At 46.6% G+C, this 20,698-nt stretch overlaps 3 protein-coding genes across 3 annotated transcripts; all 3 read left to right on the top strand.

Moving 5' to 3' along the window:
* Positions 1-1,834: 1,834 nt before the first annotated feature.
* Positions 1,835-5,447, top strand: LOC119284807 (N-acetyltransferase 9-like protein). The gene is made up of 6 exons (XM_037563968.1): positions 1,835-2,396; positions 2,512-2,583; positions 3,616-3,703; positions 4,349-4,481; positions 4,558-4,596; positions 4,899-5,447. The coding sequence occupies exons 1-6, from the start codon at positions 2,168-2,170 to the stop codon at positions 4,962-4,964; spliced, it is 627 nt and encodes a 208-aa protein (XP_037419865.1). The 5' UTR covers positions 1,835-2,167; the 3' UTR covers positions 4,965-5,447.
* Positions 5,448-5,946: 499 nt separating this feature from the next.
* Positions 5,947-8,622, top strand: LOC119284805 (chloroplastic import inner membrane translocase subunit TIM22-2-like). The gene is made up of 5 exons (XM_037563966.1): positions 5,947-6,168; positions 6,593-6,657; positions 6,750-6,822; positions 6,908-6,961; positions 8,140-8,622. The coding sequence occupies exons 1-5, from the start codon at positions 6,000-6,002 to the stop codon at positions 8,376-8,378; spliced, it is 600 nt and encodes a 199-aa protein (XP_037419863.1). The 5' UTR covers positions 5,947-5,999; the 3' UTR covers positions 8,379-8,622.
* Positions 8,623-9,423: 801 nt separating this feature from the next.
* LOC119284806 (cytochrome b561 and DOMON domain-containing protein At5g48750-like) lies at positions 9,424-10,164 on the top strand. The gene has a single exon (XM_037563967.1). The coding sequence runs from the start codon at positions 9,427-9,429 to the stop codon at positions 10,006-10,008; it is 582 nt and encodes a 193-aa protein (XP_037419864.1). The 5' UTR covers positions 9,424-9,426; the 3' UTR covers positions 10,009-10,164.
* Positions 10,165-20,698: the final 10,534 nt, after the last annotated feature.

The raw sequence follows: 20,698 nt of genomic DNA, 5'->3' as shown, positions 1-20,698 counted from the left end.
GGCAAAGGTCTGGTGCGACGGCGGGGTGACTCGGCACCGGCGTGGGTGGTTGGTTGCGTGGCTATTGGCGGCGGAGCTTTGTGGAGGCGCGGCCGCGCGGGGTGGTTGCGCCCGCCTGGCCTAGATCTGGGCCAGGGCCGGCCACCGGCTTCTTTGTCGGCGGCGGAACTCGCTAGAGGTGGAGGCAGGGCATCGGGAACCTAGGTGGTGGCGGCGCCAGCGCCGGCTTGCTGCAGTGTTGCGGTGGAGGCTTTGTGGGCCAAATCAGGGCTCGGGCGGGCTCGGGAGGCCTAGTGTGCCCCTGTTGCTGCGTCCGGTCAGCTACTGCGACGGCGCTGGAGGCACTGGTCTCTCGCACGACAATGGTGGAGGTTGTTCCCTCCTGCGCAGCCTCGATGCTGCCGCCCCCGTTTCCTTGCGCCTCCATTTCCTGTCCTCTAGGCCTCACCATGGTGACCATAGTGAGACAACGTGGGTGGCGTCAAGACGGTGGTGGCGCATACTAGTGGGTGGCAAACTGGATGGAAGGCTTCGGAGCGGTTGGGTAGTGGTGTTCTGGGGTTGGGAGAAATCCCTGTCGGCTCGTCTGACTTCGCCGTGGTGACGCCTACGTGTGCCGCCATCCCTTCTCGAAGGGCGTCGGGTGTTCCTAGTTCCCTCTTCCCGCCGCGTGCTAGGGGAAACCTTAGGACTTGTCCGGGCAACAGTGTCGTCGTAGTTGCATTCGATCCTGAAGGTGTTGCTTGGTACGCGGCGTTGCAGAGTGCTTGGTATGTGGTGGGACGATTCCGGAGGGCGTAGCGGTGGCGGGTTACCCTCGTGTCATCGAGCTGTCGTCGTTGGCATTTGTTTCTCTTTTCTTCTTTTTTATTTTTTTGGATTTGATGTGATGTTCGCCCCAACAGTTGTTCCATATGGTTGCTATATTAATATAGCGGGACGCAAGCCTGTTTTGAGAGGTTCTGCTTGTGCTTATGCAAACGCTCTGCCTAATCCGTTACAACTATGGTTGGCAATGCCAACATCCATATGAAATATGTTGGCTTCTGGTGTAACCATAGATTGACTGAAACTCGAATGTTTAGAATATCGACACAAAAACATGTCATGTTTGTACCTTTAATGCTTCTCTGTGGCCGGTCAGATGAGATGAAATGTTTAAGCTTACTTTTGATCTCATATTTAACAGCTTGTCAGGCCGTGCTTGTGCTAGTGCTAATGCTCTGCCCAATCTGTTGCAGCTATGGTTGACAATGCCAAATAGGTTGTAGAAAACAAAGTGAATCGTCTAAATTCATATATATTTTGATGAGAAGTAGAAAAAAAAGTATAGTTTATTTTGAAGAGAACACATAGAACCAATAATAACTATATAATGTAGGGGTTTCCACCTAAGCCTTTGCTAGATATGCTCCACTCTCTCGTGTAGGGCACTCTGAATTTGTATAATCCAAACGAAGATTTTTCAAAGTTCTGCCAAACTAAAACAAGGGAGTATTTCTTGACCACATGACCAACCTAATCCGAAGACACTGCTCTACCTGCTGAACTATATGACCTTAACAAATTGAAATTTGTCATGTCCACTAAGAAGAAGGATTTATCCATAAAGATTCGGATCCTTCTTGTGGATGTTCACATCATTAGCAGCTCACTATAGCTCTGGAGAACGTCCCAAATGAAAAGGCTTCCCGGTATCAGTTCCCTCCAGCATCCCAGTTCATTTTGCACTAGCACGAGTCACGTTGCTCTGCACTTTTGCTGCTGTTCGCTATATGTATGTACGTTTCTCCTTTTCTGGTTACAAATAGACTAGCCATGGCTATATTTATACCTCCCGACTCATCCGGGTTTTCTCGATCACCCCTTCCCCATGTCCAATTGTCAATACGCGTGTTTAGTCATTCAGTCCCTATGCATGCTAACGAATCAGAGACCCATCTGATCTGCGTGACGCCATGAAGTTTCCACTGCTTCAGTTCCGAATTTCTCCTTGTAATTGTTTCTGCATGTTTACAGAGTAGAGTACGTTTTCCTTGCCTGGTGGCGTACTCAGGGGCTCAGGGCAAAGTAGTTGTTTGACACGGTGGCCCGCTGTTCCGTGGACCGTGGGGCAAAAACAAATTCTGAGAAAACCGTGGGGCGAAGTTGAAACCCTGCGGCTGCAATGGAGGCGGCGGCGGCGGCCGTGGGCGGGGAGGACGACGGGAGGGGTCGGAAGGGAAGCTGGTACGCGGTGGGGGAGCGCGCGGTGCTGGTGCCGTACCTGCGGGAGCACGTGCCGCGGTACCACGAGTGGATGCAAGACCCGGCGCTACTGGAGGCCACCGCGTCGGAGCCGCTCTCCCTCGCCCAGGAGTTCGAGGTCCACCGCTCCTGGACCCTCGACCCTCTCAGTTCGGCTCCTGCCCCCCTCGCCGCTTCCCCTGATCTCCTCCCTCTAGTTTGCCTCGATTTGGTGGTGGGCTGGCATGCTGTGACTGATTCGGCGAGATGCTTGTTTGTTTGCAGAGCATACTTTCATAGTGCTGGATAAGGAGTTGATCGAGGGAGAGTTCGTGGTCGGGAACCCACACACCGAAGGTTTGCTACTCTCTGATGCACGTTGCTTTTAGTCCATGATCATGAATCGGGAATCAGAGGTTACATGGATCTGGTATGATTCTGGTTGTAATTTTGCATACATGTTTCGAGAAGGATGTTGTGACTTCTGGTGTAAGCGTAGATTGACTGAGGCTCGAATGTTCAGAATACCAGCACAAAACCATGCCATTTCTGTACCTTTAGTTCTTCTCTGTGGTGAAGTGAGATGGAATGTGTAGGCCATTACGGAATAAGTTTCCTCAAAAGAGGAACGGTTTGGGAAAATGAAATTTAGTGTTCAAGCAATCTAATGGGCCAACAGTAGCGTGTTAGAGTTATGCAACGGTATTGGGATGAGGAGGCCTCAGCTGTCAAGCGGGTTGGAGAGCACCCAGATCTTCCAGTTGGAACATGGATAAGGGGAGGAGGAATGCCGGTTCAGCCTTCAATTATATGCCAGAGTTACTAGAACATAGAGATGAAAGATAATACACATTTGACAGGTAGAAAACAATACATGATCATCAAACTGTGTAATTGATGGCAGTTAGTTATATATAAACCTTTTATCTCTAGTTGACACAGAAAGCAACTCAAATGAATTTACAGAAGTTTCACTACCAGTATTTATAGGATGCAAATGTAGTCTTCAAGTTAAAATTTGAATTCACAGCTCTACTATAGTGTTTTAGGATCCTGATGTTGATCTAGTGATCTAACTCCAGATCATTGTTTGTATGCGTACAACAGTTAATACAGGACTGTTCTCTTCCTATAGCTTTTGTAGCTCACTTACCTGTCCTTCAGCCTTCATTACTAGTATATGTTCATAACGTCAGAATTCCGACCAACGTACAAGAATCTCCTGGCAATAGATTGGTTTAGCGCAAACAAGGTCTCCTCCTCCAAACAATCCAGTGACGCCCTATTGAAAGCATCCATGTATGACTGATTAATTAAATTTGCGTTGATTTCATATTCAGCAGCTTGCCAGGTCCTGCTAGTGCTAATGCTCTTCCTAATCCGTTGCAGCTATGATTGGCGATGTCAACATCTATATGAATGACCCTGATGATTTGGAACTTGCAGAGATAGAGATTATGATAGCTGAACAAAAGAGGTACCATCTTTTTAGTATTGGTTTAGTACCTCTTCTCATCACCTTAGATATATGTTTTATATTTCATTACTTTTTATTCATGGGAAATTACATGCATATTCTGTCCATTCTGACAGCCAGTAGACTTTGGTAGTCCAATTTGTGTATCACATTGAATTCTGTATGTCCTAAGTATTTGCTTTAGCTTAAACTGGTAACAATTGCAACCACTCAACTTATTATCCTTTGAATTATCAGTAGTGTGATACACTGATACTTCTTCACCAACTGCACTCGTAGGAAAATTTCATCAATATGGTACTATTTAATAATTCGCTAGAATTATGTTTTCTCTCAGTCTGTTTTGTTTACCTGCAACAGAGAGATAATATAAACTTAGTGTCGCGAATCTTTAACCTCTGTATTGCCCAAACGCTGATGATCCTGAAAGCCCTTGACATGATCTCAGTGTTTGTTATAAAGTAATTAAATTGTTAACGAACACAACATAATTCGCAATTGCTTTACCTCTGCCATTAGTACTTGATGCAGTACTTATCCATAATATAGAGTTTAGCAGATTGTTTTTGAAATGGGATTGTAATAGACAGATGGTGTTTAGTTATGTTACTCATGGTTCCATACTTCCATTGCTTCATGTTGCAGCCGTGGAAAGGGACTAGGTCAAGAAGTGACCTTAATGATGATGTCGTTTGCAGTAGAGAAATACGGAATTCACACTTTCAGAGCAAAAATTAGTGATTCGAATACTGCATCGTTAAAGCTCTTCAGAAAATTGGTGAGCAGATAAACCCACCCTTCTCGCTTGTTTCTGATTACTGATCATAATTGTATATTCTGTGTTCTGAATTCAGGGCTTCAAGGATGCTTCCCATAGTGCAGTTTTTAAGGAGGTATGGATTTTTGACACTCCCACTTCTGCAAATACTATCTTAGCGTACTACAGATTTTTCACTAAAAATGTTTCAAATCCTCCATGACTTCTCTGGTACTATGATGTTCGATTAATTAATCCAAGCAACTGCATGTGTTGCTAGTAACAGTAAGCTTGTTGTCTCGGCATGTTTTACAAGATGTTGACACCACTGCAAGTATGTCACGGACGTATAAAAACATATTAGTCTATTGCAACAGCAGTGGTCAATACTTGCTGCTCCATCTTTCCTTGATCTGGCTCATTATCTCTATCTCTCAGGTGACACTGGAGGCGCCTGCAGCTGAACTCCCATTAAGCTCCCCTCTGACCGTAGGAAGTTGGTGACATCTGTGATTATATGCCCCAAGATGTGTTGCAGTAGACATGCAATCAGTGGTTGGTCTTCATCAACTGATAGAAGCTACTCCCTCCGTTCCAAATTACTTGTCTTGGATTTGTCTAGATACGGATGTATCTAGACTCATTTTAGTGCTAGATACCTCCGTATCTAGACAAATCTAAGACAAGTAATTCGGAACGGAGGGAGTAATTGTGTGAGCTATCAGCATACTTAATGTAATGAGTACTGCCTTCATCTGCCAACAACTGCTTGGGCCGATTGCGCACAGAGATATATATAGCAATAATAATAGGAAGAACCCTGTGTTGGGTTCCTGAGCAGTTGAGGTGACGCCTAATGTTTTGTGGCGAAGCGTTGCAAGTTCGGTACAAATTGCCATTGGGGCAAACTTAACAAGGTCGCGGTAATTTGCAGGAACTGTAGATGGTATATGCATCGTCAATGACACAACATGGGACATTTTGTTTTGAAGCATTTCACGGTGCTCGTCTTTTGCGTTTGCGGAGTTCAGATATCCCTATTCCTCCCTATGGGTGAATTTTTGTTTGTTGTTGTTGAACGTGCATGATTAAATGTATTAAACGATTTGTGTATGCGGATGTGGCAAAAAAGTTTCAAAGTTCAAGTACAAAATATTGAAAGAGAGTTTTTTCAAAAAAAAGAAAAAAGAAAGAGAGTTCCACAATTTACCCTAGAAATCAAGTCGGAAGAACTCCCGTAAAAAAAAAGTCGGAAGAACTGTTTTTTAGAGGGCACCTCTGCAACGGACGATTTGTGCAAGTGGGCGATCTCTCTGTCCTGGGCTACGATTGGGCTTGTTTAATATGGCTGTTCGATTGGGCTTGCAAAGCCGGCCGGCCGGCCTACCCAACAACCTTGGAGGTATTTTAAAAAAAAAACCTTGGAGGAACTGGCAGCGGGACCCGCTTACCAGAGGCTGGAGTCCCGTCCTATACTCCAACCCTGGGCCTGGGCAAACGAAACAGGAAACGATAACGAAACTCGCAGAGAGGACGGACATGGCGGCGAGGAGCGAGAACGAGTCGGACGGCGACGTGGGCACCAATCCCGCCGAGGGGGGCTCGTCCCTGTCCCTGCCGCCTCTAGCTGCCGGACCAGCCGTATGCGTCCTCCGGTCCGCCGGGGACTTCGCCGGCGGCGCCTTCGTCGGATCTATCTTTGGATATGGTAATCACCCCCCTCTCCCTCTTATCCTTTTCCAGATTACTCTGCTTTGCGGTGATGCTTTCTTTGATTCTGTCGTGGGTGCTGTCAGGAATTTCTGTTATCGGTGTTCAGTTCTTATTAGGAACTTGATTATAGGAAATTCCGCCGCCTTAGGTTTTGCACCCAGTTCTTGCTAGAATCTAAGAGTATATGATTGTGCACATTTGATACAATTCCTTTTATTCAAGTATAATCTCATCTCCCATTGTTTGTAATCATTTAATCTTGATTTAGATCCTTATTTTCTCGGCAAATATCTAGATACTTATTGTGTTAGCATAAAGGAAGCACTACTGGTCCACATGCTGTCACTAACAGCACCTGTGACACCCGTTTAACTTCCTCACATAAAATTCTTATATTGCATATCCTATTCTTTTTTCAGGACAAGGTTTGCTATCTAAGAAGGGCTTGAAGGGCTCACTCGGCAATGCAGGGTCTTCTGCCAAAGTTAGTGTTCATGTTTGCTGCGTGTTCCTAACAAGGAAATTGCGCTATCATTTTCCAGACGACTTGCTAATGATACAAATTTCTTGGATTAGAGTTTTGCAGTTCTTTCTGGCGTCCAGAGTTTGGTTTTGTGCTTGTTGAGGAAGCTGCGTGGGAAAGATGATAGTATGTGTATCTGTTCAGTGATCAGCTTTTTGTTAACACCTTGGGACTTGGCTACATAGTATGAACTAACATGTTCCTTTTGCAGTCATCAACTCTGGCATTGCTGGGTGTTGCACAGGTCTTGCTTTGAGTTTTCCAGGTACATTCACATTGAACTAAACTAATAACATTTTTCACAGCTTACTTACTAATTATGCTTGACATTGTTTAGTATAATATGAGGAAGTTGTGATGCGATATTCTGTGGTATTGCATAACACTGTGAAAAAGATTGTTAGTAGTTGCAAGCAATTTTTGGCTCTGTCTTCAATATTCAGTGATCAAGTTAGCCTGTGTTGTTATTCTTGTTGCTGGAATACCTAAAAAAGTTGTTGTTCTTTAGATTCTCTAAAAGTGTCATTTCTGTCAATATGAACTGCTAAGCTCCTATGGTTCTGGGATGGCCCTTTATAATGAACATTTTGAACATGTTATAATTAGGTTAGTAGTTTGTTATCCAACTGTGTAGTTTGTCCATTGGGTGATAAAGTTTATTTTTTAGCTGTGCGTCCAGTTCATGATGTATATTGTTATCATACTTATTTAGAGAATCCGAGTAAGAACGTACCCTGAAGCTTGCCTGGAAATACAGGACTGAATTACTTGTTATCATTGTAGAATTTTAAGTAAATTAATTTACAAGAAGCCCAATACCACTTGTAAGAAATTCACTGAAATCTGGAGCCTTGTTCTTTGCATGATAAAAAGAAGAACCATCTACAATTTTAACAGTAAAAGATACTCACTGCTTGTTAATGGGAGTCCTGCAGCCAGTGGGCAAGAATGCAAAGACTCCATTTAACTGAGCAAGCACTTGATTTTTTTTGTCAAGGACTTCAGATCTTGCAGTCCAAATAAACTGGACTGCACATGTATTTGTCAGGGTAATTTAGTGGTGGTGGTATAGTTAAGTTGGTGATGTGCTAAACACAATCTTATGCATCACAAATACCTACTCTCTTCACACTGCATCTCTCTGTTGCTTTACTGCACATGTGCTTCTGGGTCATGGCAGTCATGCCATTTCAACAAGTGTAGTATTCAAGTGTCTTACGGAACTCTAGGCGGCAGTCTTCAGTTGTTCTAACGAAAGAGGAAGTTTGCACTGGAAGGATATTTCAAGCATGATTTTGTTTAGTCAACATCATATCTGCATTTGCTACCCCAGGCTGCTACCTTTAATTGGCTATGATTATTAATATGAACCACTATCATTTTGTTAAATTGTTGAGGCTTTGGTGGCATGGTTTTCTTACAAGCTTGTTTGTCTGAATCCAGGTACACCACAAGCACTGCTTCAGAATTGCGCCACCTTCGCAGCATTCTCATGCATCATGGAGGGGCTCAACAAGCAGCAGACCGCGATGGCGCACACCCTCGGTGGCAATGCCCTGAACTTTGCGCACAACGGTGGCGGGGGCGTCCTCCCCCCTTTCACTCTCCCCCCAATCCTCGACGCGTCAGATGCTTTCGCCTCATGCTGCCAGGCCTTGGTCGTCAAGCCCAAGAAGCACTAGACAGCATCATTAGGAGGGAGAGAGTGGGATATGCTCAGGAAACCTAGCTAGCTCCTAGCGTTATGTAAATTTTGCTTTTGGATAATGTCGAAAATCTAGATCGTTTGCTTTTGTCAGCCGGGCGGTTTGTTGTCGCCGCGTTTCGTGGCATGCGCGGGCTTGCTTTGTTGATGGGTATGTCAAGGATAGATTTTGTTGACCCGGAAGATAAGATGTCGTGGAAAATTTTGGCTTGATGGTTTTATCTGTTCCAAGTGCAACCGTTGCACGGTCTGCTTGGTGTTTCACATGTGGGATGTGGGATGTGGGAGGTCAGTGAACTACTTGATGGTTGTTAACTTTCTTTGTGTTTGTAGCAGGTTTGCACCGTCAACAATGCAGTCTGTTTTCTACTAGACGATAGTACACACCGGCGCCTGCGGCAGCTTGATTGAGCCGCCATCTGCGACTGATGAATTGTAGGTGTAACGATCAGCTGCCCGTAACGACGGGCACGCTGCAGCATGTATCTTCTGTGGATGAACGAAGCCTTGTCGTCATGGAGAAAATAACGACGGTGGTGGCAGCAGCGGGGCGAATGGGCTGCTACGGCGTGCACGGACGGACGTCACGAGGCCTGCAACCGTCGGTCGCTCCCCAGATTTTTGGACACGCTGCTGCGTCTGCGGCTGCGTGCGCAGCACACCGGCCACGGCTGAGAACGTGTGAAATTTCTTCAGGTTCGGCGTACGCCACGCACGGTAGAAAATCTCGCGGCGCATAGTCAAAATGGATGCTTAGCACAGGGGATATACAGAGTACGACCGGCACGGCGGAGGAAGTTATGCCTGCGATGCTGCCGAGGGGTGATAACCCGTCGTCAACTCTCTAGGTTTTCATCCACCCGTGCCCTGCACTGCACGTACCTCCGGCATCCCATCTTTCACGTCGCCGGCCGTATTATAAATAGCCTCCCTCACCTCCAGCCACACCAGACACCACTCGCACTTGCACCTCCAGCTCGGAGGAGACCCGAAACGAAGCAACGACGCGGCACGAGCAAGGCTCCATGGCGCGGCTCCTCCTCGCACTCGTGGCCACCACCGTGCTGCTGCTGCTCGCCGCCGCCGGGGGCGCGACGGCCCAGCAGCAGCAGGGCTGCGGGAACGCGACGTTCCCGGCGGGCCGGTCGTTCGCGCGGTGCAACACCCTGCCCGTGCTCGGGGCCAGCCTGTACTGGACGTACCACGCGGCCAACGGCACCGCCGAGCTCGCGTTCCGCGCGCAGTCCGACGCCACCGGCTGGGTCGCCTGGGGCATCAACCCCGGCGGCGCCGGCATGGCCGGCAGCAACGTCTTCGTCGCCTCGCCGGGCGGCGGCGGCGCCGTGTCCGTGCTCACCACCATCCTGAAGACCACGTCCCCCGCCCTGGACAACACCACCCTCTCGTTCGCCGTGCCGGTGCCGCCCACCGCCGAGTACGCGGCCGGCGCGTACACGATCTACGTCACCGTGGCGCTGCCGGGGAACTCCACGCAGCAGAACACGGTGTGGCAGGCCGGGCCGGTCAGCGCCGGGGCCATAATGGCGCACCGGATGTCCGGCCCGAACCTGAAGAGCGTTAAGAGGCAGGACTTTCTGTCCGGCTAGAGCGCCCGCCGAGGTCTCCAGGCCACGCTGCGGCGACGGCGTATGTTCGTATACGCAAATACTGTCAGTGTCATGATCATGTATATGTATAAATAAATCGCACGGCATATTTCTCGTGTTCCTGCTATTAGACGTCGTAGATACAGTATCAAATAAAGTGTGTGCTAAACGGAAAATGCTCGATGGAGCTGGGCCTCCATAGAGGCCGAATTTGAAATGGTCAAAAATTCAAATTTGCACATTTTAGAAAAAATTGAGAAAATATACACACAAACTTAGAGACATAATGCACAAGTGTGTAAATTTTCAGGACGAAATGTGTTAAAATTAGTGCTACACAGAAAAAAGAAAAAGAAATCTGAGGCTTCTTAGTAGATGCACTATTCATCCTCAAAGTCGATGATTTTTTTTGCACATATCGCATTTCAAGATATTTCATCCTGAAATTTTACACAAATACACATCACATTCTTGTTTACTTGTATAATTTTTTCAGTTTTTTTTAAACTGATAAGTTTGAAAAAAAATTCAAAAATTTCGGCTTCTATGGAGGTCGAGCTCCAAAACGCCCCACTCATGCTAAACATTGTATATTGTATATACGCCCTAAGCCAAATTTAGGGATATAGCTTATGGTGATTAATATTTTCAACCATTTTCTCACTGGCATTTTTTCCTTTTCTTTTCTTTGATTGGTTAAACAAATTTGTATAATAGATCAAAAAAACTGAAACAAACAAGGGTGAAAAAATAGGACCCCAATATTGCGCTAACGTCCCCTCATGGAGGTCACCCGGCTGAACGTTGCGACCTGAGAGTGTTCCATCAAAAAACCACTCCTAAAGAGCACTCGAGAATTGCCATGCTAAAACAGATATGTTTACAATGTTATTGTATAAAGATTTGCCATGTTGTATAGAAAATTTTGACATGCTAACAGAAAGATTGTCAAGAATTTGCCATGCTGCAGTAGAGTAATTGTCATGCGTTTTGGGGGAGTTGCTACGCCGCAACATGGAGAATTGTCAGTCCAAAAAAATCCAACTTGTTTAGGATTTGCCATGCCGGTAGAAGAGAATTGGCATGCTACGTCAAAAGGAACTTGTGAAAATTATCATGCTCTAAAAATAGAATTTACCATCGGTGATGTGTTTGCTCAAATTGTCATCCTTAGCGAACCATTTAGTGTCATCAACTTGTAGTTCGCTTAGAGAGGTGCATGGGAGCGAACAGTGATTACCACGTGTCATCTTTGAGATTTGTATTCTAAAATTAAACATGCCACACTGCGTTCACTCAAAATAAGCCTTTGTGAAGTACATAACCGTATGTGATGTAATTCTGCACATCAAGATAAAATACACAATTTGAACTAGACCTGCAAAAAACAATTTCATTAAATATGCATTTGGCCACATAATTCTCATAATACACACGTTTCATCATTGTAGTGACCATGAGTAGACTTGGAACAATGCATGCTAGCTAGATTTCACACATGTGCATGCATAAGTGAAATGTGCATGCACAAATGTAATCTACCAAAAACACCACATGTCAAGTACATAACTCAAAGGCATGCATGCATTTTTAGCACCAAACACTAGCAACAAAAGACAATATCCAACAACAATGTAGAACATACTGAGTTGGTGAGCTGAAAACTCTCTTGTTAATGACATGTGCGATGTGTGCAGAAGAGGACAAATTTTCCCCTAAAATTGGCCAAGTCAGTTTTGGAAGTGGTGCGTCGTCCATCAATGCAAAGAGACGCATGTTTTGTAAGTTCAAGTTGTATCGTGAAGTGTAAAAGAGTTGTGAAATAGTGAAGATATAAACTTACATTGGATAGATAGTCTGAATTATATGTTGCATGAGATTTGCATAGTGTATTCATGTGTTTGCAAACATAAAAGCCATAAAGACTGCCCCCTTGTGGCTACTTGAGGACACTAAAATTTTGCATAAATATATAGTCATACCATAATGTCTAAGAACAACTTAATCCCTAAGATATAATAGTTTTTTTATTTCTTTTGGCACATATACATCGAAAAATGTGTGTTTTTAGCAACTTGAACACATGAATATCGTAGGATGAAGATTTTTTTTAACTTTGGGATGTAAATTCTGAAAAGCTGATTTTGGTATCTTACTGCAATATCGAACACATGATCCAGAGGTTTGCCCCATGTGCCTCTCAAGTCTTTCCCGCGGTGGCAATCAAAATCAAATGGTCCCTACAAAGAAGAAAACCGTGAACTTACAAGCTATGTTAATGAAATACAATCAACTTATATTTGGTTGTATCATGAACTTAATTCTCGTAGTATGGAAGTAGAATGATTTTTTGCCCATTGTAGGTGAAAGAACGCCTTCACGACATAGTTGAAGGTACCAACCCCATCGCTATCAATTATTGTACGCCCAATTCGTTGTGGGTCTAAGAAACCAACCATCTCCCTCTTTTCTATTTGATCGATCGGATTCCTGAGAGAAAAACAAAAAAGTTGTCGTTTATCGTTTACAACCTTCTAGAGAAAAGTCGATTGAGTTTTAAAGTACTCACAATGTGAAGTATCACAGAAGAGATGCATCGATCTTATTAAAGTTATAGAGGAGATGCAACTCCTCAAAATGCATAACGATAAAACCCGGTTTAGTAAGGAAATGTGACTCGTAGTACACCACAAGACCCGTACCGTTAGATTTAGCCATTTTCTTCATGCTAAAATTTTGTAACCTCTAATTTTTACCTTGGTTTTGATGTTTTCGTCAAGAAAAAAATGGTTTTCCACGCACGTAGAGATACGCATAATCACGCTACATTACATCGGGCAAATATTTTGGCGTACTCCAAGCCAGTGAGGGCTTCCATTGATCCTCTTTGGGAAATTCTATTGGATCAAGCATCTAAGTGTTATTTTAGATCATCCCTGTATTGTTGTAGATCTCTATGGTCTTATCATTATGGCCCTATTTGTGCTTGGCTGCGAGCTTCGTCGCACTATGATCAATGCTCTTGCTGCGAGTTTCTGCCGTGATAGGCGGTGTCGCTACATCAACTAGTTGATTAGTAGTCGCTTCAATGGCAGGCTGCCGTCCGAGCATACAGTGGCACAACCTGATGATCAGTGCCAGCAAGCCATGCCATGAGCTGCTCAGGAGCGTACCAATCCCTCGACCTGCTTAGCAATCTATTTCACACGCTGATCGGCGGGTGATGCCTACGCCTGCAAAGGGGAATTAGGTTGCTTAGAGCAATGAGCCATGAGTACCTACGGCAAGAAGAGGGGCTCGGATTCAAGCCGTGACCAGGTACTGCTCGATTATGGTTTTGCTATGAGGATCTCCTCCAAGAGCTCTATGTCATCTTTTTCGACTGCTGGATATGAAGTAAATAACGTCCGGCGAAAATGGAAGTAGTGGACTAGGGCTAGAATTTGAGCTGAGTCGAGCCAACTCGGTTTGACTTGCTAGAGCTCGTTAAGCTTACAGATAGCTTGGCTCGGCTCATTAACATAATGAGCTCAGATTTAAACTTGGCTTGACTCGTTTAACTTGTGAGTTGGCTCATTTAACTCATTATAAAAATGAACAACAAAGTATATGTATTATGTAGGTGATAATTTATATAAAAATAATAATGGCCACATATTTTTCTCCACAAATCATGGCAACCAACGATATACAAATGACAACAGTCGTTAATAATATTGGTACTTATCCCTTCTTATTAACGAGTTTAATGAGTCAAACGAGTAACTCCAGAAGGGCAGGGTGATCCTCTATCCCCGGCCCTGTTTATTCTGCCCATGGACGCGCTTCGGGGAATGCTTCGTTGGGCAGTTCATAAGGGGGTGCTATCAGATATTGGGACAGGCAGCTACATCCCAAGGGCCTCCATCTTCGCTGATGATGTTGTCCTCTCCTTCAAGCCACACATCAATGACCTGCAGGCAATTTCTTCCATCCTCCAGCTCTTCGGCCAAGCCTCTGGTCTTTGCATCAATTTGCAGAAGAGCTCAACTACTTGCATTCGTGGTGATGAGGTTGTCGCCTCCTTCGTGGTGGATCACTTTCAATGTCAGCAGCAAGGCTTCCCGATTAAGTATCTGGGTTTGCCCCTCTCTGTCTTCCGTTTGAGGCATCAAGATGTTATGCCTTTAGTGGACAAGTACTCTAACAAGATGAAAGGCTGGAAACCAAAATTACTACCAGCGACGGGACGGCTGACACTCGTCAACTCTGCGCTCATGGCACTGTCGATCCACTTCATGGCATTGCTTCCCCTACCGGTGTGGTCTATCGGAATTATCAACAGAAGATATTGTGGTTTTATCTGGAAGGGAGAGGAGACAATTAGTGGGGGGAATTGCTTGCTACCTTGGGCGCAAGTTTGCATCCCCAATGAGTGTGGTGGTCTTGAGGTTCTCAACTCGAGGTGGTTTGGATGGGCTCTGAGATGTAGATGGCCATGGATGAAATGGGATGAATTCCTTAGGCCGTGACATTCATTGCCAGATAATACTGAGAAGGCAGTCTCTGCGATGTTCAACACCGCCTCGGTGATATCGCTAGGAGATGGTGTATCTACGAGGTTCTGGGCATATAATTGGCTTCCGGATGGCCGCTCCCTGGCTGCAATGGCATCGACCCTGTTTTCTTTTCTCAAAGACTCTAGCCAATCTGCTCGGGAGGCTTTGCATAATCACTCCTGGATAAGGGACATCTTAGGTGGCATCTCGGTGCTAGCTCTTGCACAATACTTGACAGCTTGGGATATTACCCAGGCCACAAGCCTTCGGCCTGGATCGCGGGGATCGTGCCCTGTGGAAGCTCACAAAGGAATAGGAGTTCTCCGTCAGTAGTGCCTACAAGATGTTGTTCATGGCCAATATACGTTTTGCTTGCAACAAGCCGATATGGAGATCCAAGGCACCACCATGATGCAAATTTTTCATGTGGCTGGTAGTCCATGGCAAGTGTCTGACGGCGGATAATCTTGTTCGTCGAGGTTGGCCAGCAAACCCATCTTGCCCTCTCTATCTATCGGAGCCCGAGGAATGCACACCTGTTTGTACACTGCCGGTTCACTCAGCAGCTTTGTACCATCATGATTAAGTAGATCAAGAATATACTGGCGTTGGGAGAGAAAAAGGCTGGAGGAATCTCGAACAACAGTAATGCCTAAGAAATGATGAAGGAGTCCTAGGTCAGTCATAGAAAATTCAGATCTAAGAAGAGAGACGATATGATCTAAGAACTTTGAGAGGATGCGGTGAGAATGATATCATCTACATAGAGAAGTAAATAGGCATTGTCAGAATTTTGATGATACACAAAAAGAGAGGTGTCGGAGAGAGATGGAGTGAAGCCTATTGTTTGGATGAAGGAGGAGAAGCATTGAAACCAAGCTCTTGGGGCCTGTTTAAGACCGTAGAGAGATTTCTGAAGAAGACAGACATGAGTTGGAAAGGATGGATTTTCAAAACCCAGAGGTTGCTGACAGTAGACAGTTTCTTGAAGGGAACCATGGAGGAAAGCATTTTTAACACCAAGTTGGTGAATAGGCCAGGAAGATGAGACAACAACACTAAGAACGGTATGAATGGTGCTAGGTTTAACAACAGAAGAAAATGTTTCATCGTAATCAAATCCTTGTTGCTGAGAAAAGCCACGACAAACCCACCTGGCTTTATATCGTGAGAGGCTCCCATCGGAGTGAAACTTTTGGCAAAAAATCCATTTGCCAGAAACAATGTTTGTATTGGGAGGACGAGGAACAAGTTGCCATGTGTTATTTTGAAGTAAAGCATTATATTCTTCTTGCATGGCAGCGGCCCAATTTGGATCAAGTAGAGCAGTTTTGTAATTCTTTGGGAGTGAAGTGAGAGAGACGGTGGTATGAAAGTTTAGGCGCTCTTGGGGTTGATGAAATCCTGATTTTGCCCTAGTACGCATGCGATGATCATTAATCGGGATTGCTGTAGGAATAGCACGAGGGGGTAACGTGGGTACGTGTGGGTCCGGCGCAGCGGAAGAGTCGGACGAAGGAGCATGGTTGATTGGTGGAGCAGGAGCAGGTGCCGGGGGTGTTGGGGAGGGAGCAGGGGTCGAGGGTGTTGGGGACGTCTCAGGTGGGGTGAGGGGAGGGTTGGTATCGGTTGTGGCTGGTGTTGGTGGTACGTTCTGTTCGTGATGAGGGGGGGCAGGAAGGGGAGTATAAAGTTGGAAAGGACGGGAAGAGGGGGTGTTTGCCGAGCTAGAGGTGTTGGATGGTGTAGTAGTGCGTTGTGAGAAAGGAAAAATGTGCTCAGCAAACGTGACGTGACGAGAGACATGAACGTGTCCTGTGTGAAGGTCGAGATAGCGATAGCCTTTGTGCTCGTCAGAGAAGCCGAGAAAAGCACATGGGATAGATCATGGTGACAATTTATTTGCAGAAGTGGCGTAGGCATTTGGAAAACAGAGACAGCCGAAAACACGAACCGAGGAGTACTCGGGGTGGGAAAGAAAGAGAGAATAATAGGGAGTAGTGTTGGGTTTAGTTTTAGAAGGTCGAATATTTAGAAGGAAGGTGGCCATGTGTAGGGCTTCAGCCCAAAACTTGGGAGGCATAGAGGATTGAATGAGAAGAGTGCGAACTATATCATTGAGGGTGCGAAGAGAACATTCGGATTTACCATTTTGAGGGGAGGTGTAGGGACATGAGAATCTAAGCAGGATGCCATGTTGTAAGAAGAAAGTACGATTTTTAATGTTATCAAACTCGCGACCATTGTCACATTGGATAAAGCGAATTGGGAGGAATAAGTGGACAGACACATAGCGTTGAAAATTAAGAAAGAGAGAATGAACCTCGGATTTGTTGCGTAGAGAAAAAGTCTAGACAAAGTGGGTGAAATCATCTAGTATAACAAGGTAGTATTTAAAACCCGAAACACTTGCAATGGGAGAGGTCCATAAATCACAATGTATTAATTCAAAGGGGTAAGTGCTACAAGAGCTAGAGGAACTAAAGGGAAGACGCACATGTTTGCCTAATTGACATGACTCGCAAAACACAGAATTATGAGAATCCCTATTACATGGTATGGTAAATTCACTAAGCATAGAAGCTAAGACAGCAGGGTTGGGATGGCCCAAGCGACGATGCCAGAGATTGATGGAGGCCAGCATGGATGTTGGCGGGGCGGCGGCAGGAACTCCACTAAGAGAGTAAAGATCATCGGAGCTATTGAAGCGAGCGATCTCGGCCTTGGTCAGGTAACCCTTCACAAATAAACCAAAAGGGTCAAATTCAGCCGAAACCAGATTATCACAAGTGTTGGGGAACGTAGTAATTTCAAAAAAATTCCTATGCACACACAAGATCATGGTGATGCATAGCAACGAGAGGGGAGAGCGTTGTCCACGTACCCTCGTAGACCGAAAGCGAAAGCGTTTAGCACAATGCGGTTGATGTAGTCATACGTCTTCACGATCCGACCGATCAAGTACCGAATGCATGGCACCTCCGAGTTTAGCACACGTTCAGCCCGATGACGTCCCTCGAACTCCGATCCAGCCGAGTGTTGAGGGAGAGTTTCATCAGCACGACGGCGTGGTGACGATGATGATGTTCTACCGACGCAGGGCTTCACCTAAGCACCGCTACAGTATTATCGAGGTGGACTATGGTGGAGGGGGGCACCGCACACGGCTAAAAGATCAACTGATCAATTGATGTGTCTCTAGTGTGCCCCCCGCCCCCGTATATAAAGGAGCAAGGGGGGTGCGGTCGGCCAGGAGAGGGGCACGCCAGGAGGAGTCCTACTCCCACCAGGAGTAGGACTCCCTCCCTTTTTCCTAGTTGGATTAGGACTTGGGGGAGTGGAGGAGAAGAAGGAAAGGGGGGCGCCGCCTGTCGTGGAAACGATTCTGACAATAAGAAAGGGGTAGGATAAAGGAGCATGATCTATCGAGATGCAAATGGGTGACACGGTGGTTTTAGCGAGTTCGGGCCTCTCACGGTGGAGATAACAGCCCTACGTCTCGTGCTCCGGAGAGGCTTTGCTTTATCTGAGTATGTATCCGGAGATTATAATGTGTGTTTGAGAGAGACAGGAGAGAGCGGATCTCCATGCCTGAGCTATGTCCTCAGACTAATGGTTAGAAAGAGAGAGAGGTGGAAGAAAAGAGCCCTCGAGTGTGGTGGTGGGGGGTGGCTTATATAGAGTGCGCCACCCCCTCACCCATTATGTTACACGGTGGAGCATCAATGCCATAATGCCTGCCCACTACAAAACCGTCATGCTGACTATTGGTCTTTGCATATCTGAGTGAGTTACATGGTCGAGTGGAATGAGCTCGTCGAGTGGAGTGCCGTGCTCTGAGTGGTTGTCGCCGTCCGAGTGACTTTCAAGTTGCGATACATCTGGACGGCGATCTGGCCCAGGGGCCCAGTACAAAGTATAAGGTGTCCATGGGTAGGGCCTTTAGGTCAGGCCTGTTACCCTACCCCTAATACATCTCCTCGTCATTAGCCCCCGAATCGGTCGAGGTTGAGCGGGTCGAGTCGAGGTGAATTCTCAGATGAGTCGAGTGCTGCGAAGGCACTTATGAACTCCCTTTGGTCACCCGGTGATCTTATCTCCGCATGTTGCCTTGACGGATTCCAGACTGTATGGTGTCCGAGTGAAATGAGCTCAAACGGGTCCGTGGAGGAGCGTTAAACTCACCTTATGGCAATTTTTTGGAGTGATTTGGAGCTGGCCCTGCATTGAGTAACTAATTACTCGGAATTTCTTCACGCCAGGAACATGTCTTTGTTTTGTTGTTTGGCCGTCACTCGGACCGGGCGGACCGTTCCAAGTGGATACCATTCTAGTGGGGGCACGCTGAGTGCACCCATTGGGTGTAGTCCCAGAGACCGCCGTCGACTGCGGGCAGTCGACGGGAGTCTTAGAGCTTGTCTTTTTTGTTGTTGTTTGGCCGTCACTCAGACCGGGCAGACCGTTCCGAGTGGATACCAACAGTCGGCGGGAGTCTTAGAGCCTGTCTTTTTTGTTGTTGTTCATCACTCGGACTGGTCTGGCCGTATCAAGTGGAGATTACTCCAGTGGGGGCACGCTGAGTGCACCCACTGGGTGTAGTCCCCGAGACCGCCGTCGACTGCGGGCAGTCGGCGGGGGTCTGAGAGAACTAAAACTCTTCTTAGATGGTACTGATCGAACTTGTTCTTCTCTGAATCGGAGGTCGAGTAATTCTGGAGCTGGTTTTGCATTGCTCAAAATGTTTCTTTCCGAGTTCTCTTCCAGTGGGGGCACGCTGAGTGCACCCGCTGGGTGTAGTCCCCGAGCCTCTGTCAGACTAGATGAGTCGGGCAGAGGGTTTAAGTCTCCTGGTAAACCTCCACGTAGTCGACACGGTAAATATCTATTAGTCTAAAATTGAGTCAATCGGATGCATCTTCAGGTGCTTGACATGGTAAATAAGTTCAGCCTGGAGTTGAGTCAGTCGGAATGATCTTCGTGCACTCGGCACGGAATAAATTCAGCCTGGAACTCGGTCAAGCAGGTGAATCTTCGCGCTCTCGGCACGGTGAATGAATTCGGCTTTGAAACTGCCGACTGTATAAAAAAGCTGGACACTCCAGGGAGTAATCTTTCCATTAGTACTTCTACCGTTAGATTTTGCGTGAAAGGGGTATTTGTAAGAGTACACTGTATCCACAGAGGAGCTTCATTTTCACCCTTTTGCATGAAAGGGGTATTTGTCTGAGTGGACGTGCTTCCTGACTGATCGGGGTATGATGACTGCAAGGAAAAACTTGGCGGCACTCGTATGTCTCCCGGAGGAGATAGACTAGTGGTCTGGCATGGACGTGCCATGAAACCCGAGTGACGAGGCTAGTGTGTGGGCTGACTCTCCGGAGAGATGCCACTCATTATCCTGGGGGAACACCGGCACATGCCATCTCTGAGTCCAAGTTTGTGAAACTGACGCCTTGGAGTCTAGGATAATGTCCAAGTGTATCCGTAGAGGAGCGTCGTTTTCACCCTTTTGCAGTCTGAAGATGACTTCAAGATATGATTTGGGCGATTGTCCGAGTGGACAGTACTACCCTTATAGATTTTTGGCGGAATGAGCATGTATGATCAGAAAGATATTCCTGATGCGATCAATGGGTTGATCAAATGGGCATAACCCCTGAGGGCAGCATGGCCAACGGCTGTGCGTAGCCCCCGAGTGATGCTAGAAAGAGGTAAGCTTGCTACAGAGTGTGATATGAGGTTTGATCGTATCAGTAACTTAGTCGTTCCTGTGCTGGGGGTGTAGAGGTAAAGACATGTCGAAATGATGGAGACGCGCGAGGTGTCCGAGGGGCAACGATGTGTACAACCGAGAGACGACGCGTGGGGCGGTCGATTGGTGAAGACGTGCACAACCGAGTGGCGACGCGTGGAGCATCCGAGTCATGATGTGCGAGGTGGTCGAATGATGAAGACGTGCACAACTGAGTGGCAACGCGCGGGGCGACCGAGTGGTGAAGATGTGCACGACCAAGTGGCGACGCGCGGGGCGGTCGAGTGAGGATGCGCGAGGTGGCCGAGTGAAGGACTACGTGTCCAGCCAAGTTGTGACGCGCGGGGCGGCCATGTGGTGAAGGCATGCACAACCGAGAGGCGACGCGTGGAGCGGCCAA

This window comes from Triticum dicoccoides, chromosome 4A, assembly GCF_002162155.2.
Source record: "Triticum dicoccoides isolate Atlit2015 ecotype Zavitan chromosome 4A, WEW_v2.0, whole genome shotgun sequence".
NCBI lineage: Eukaryota > Viridiplantae > Streptophyta > Magnoliopsida > Poales > Poaceae > Triticum > Triticum dicoccoides.
The sequence above is the reverse complement of the archived record's forward strand: the minus strand, read 5'-3'. Positions and strand labels throughout refer to the sequence as shown.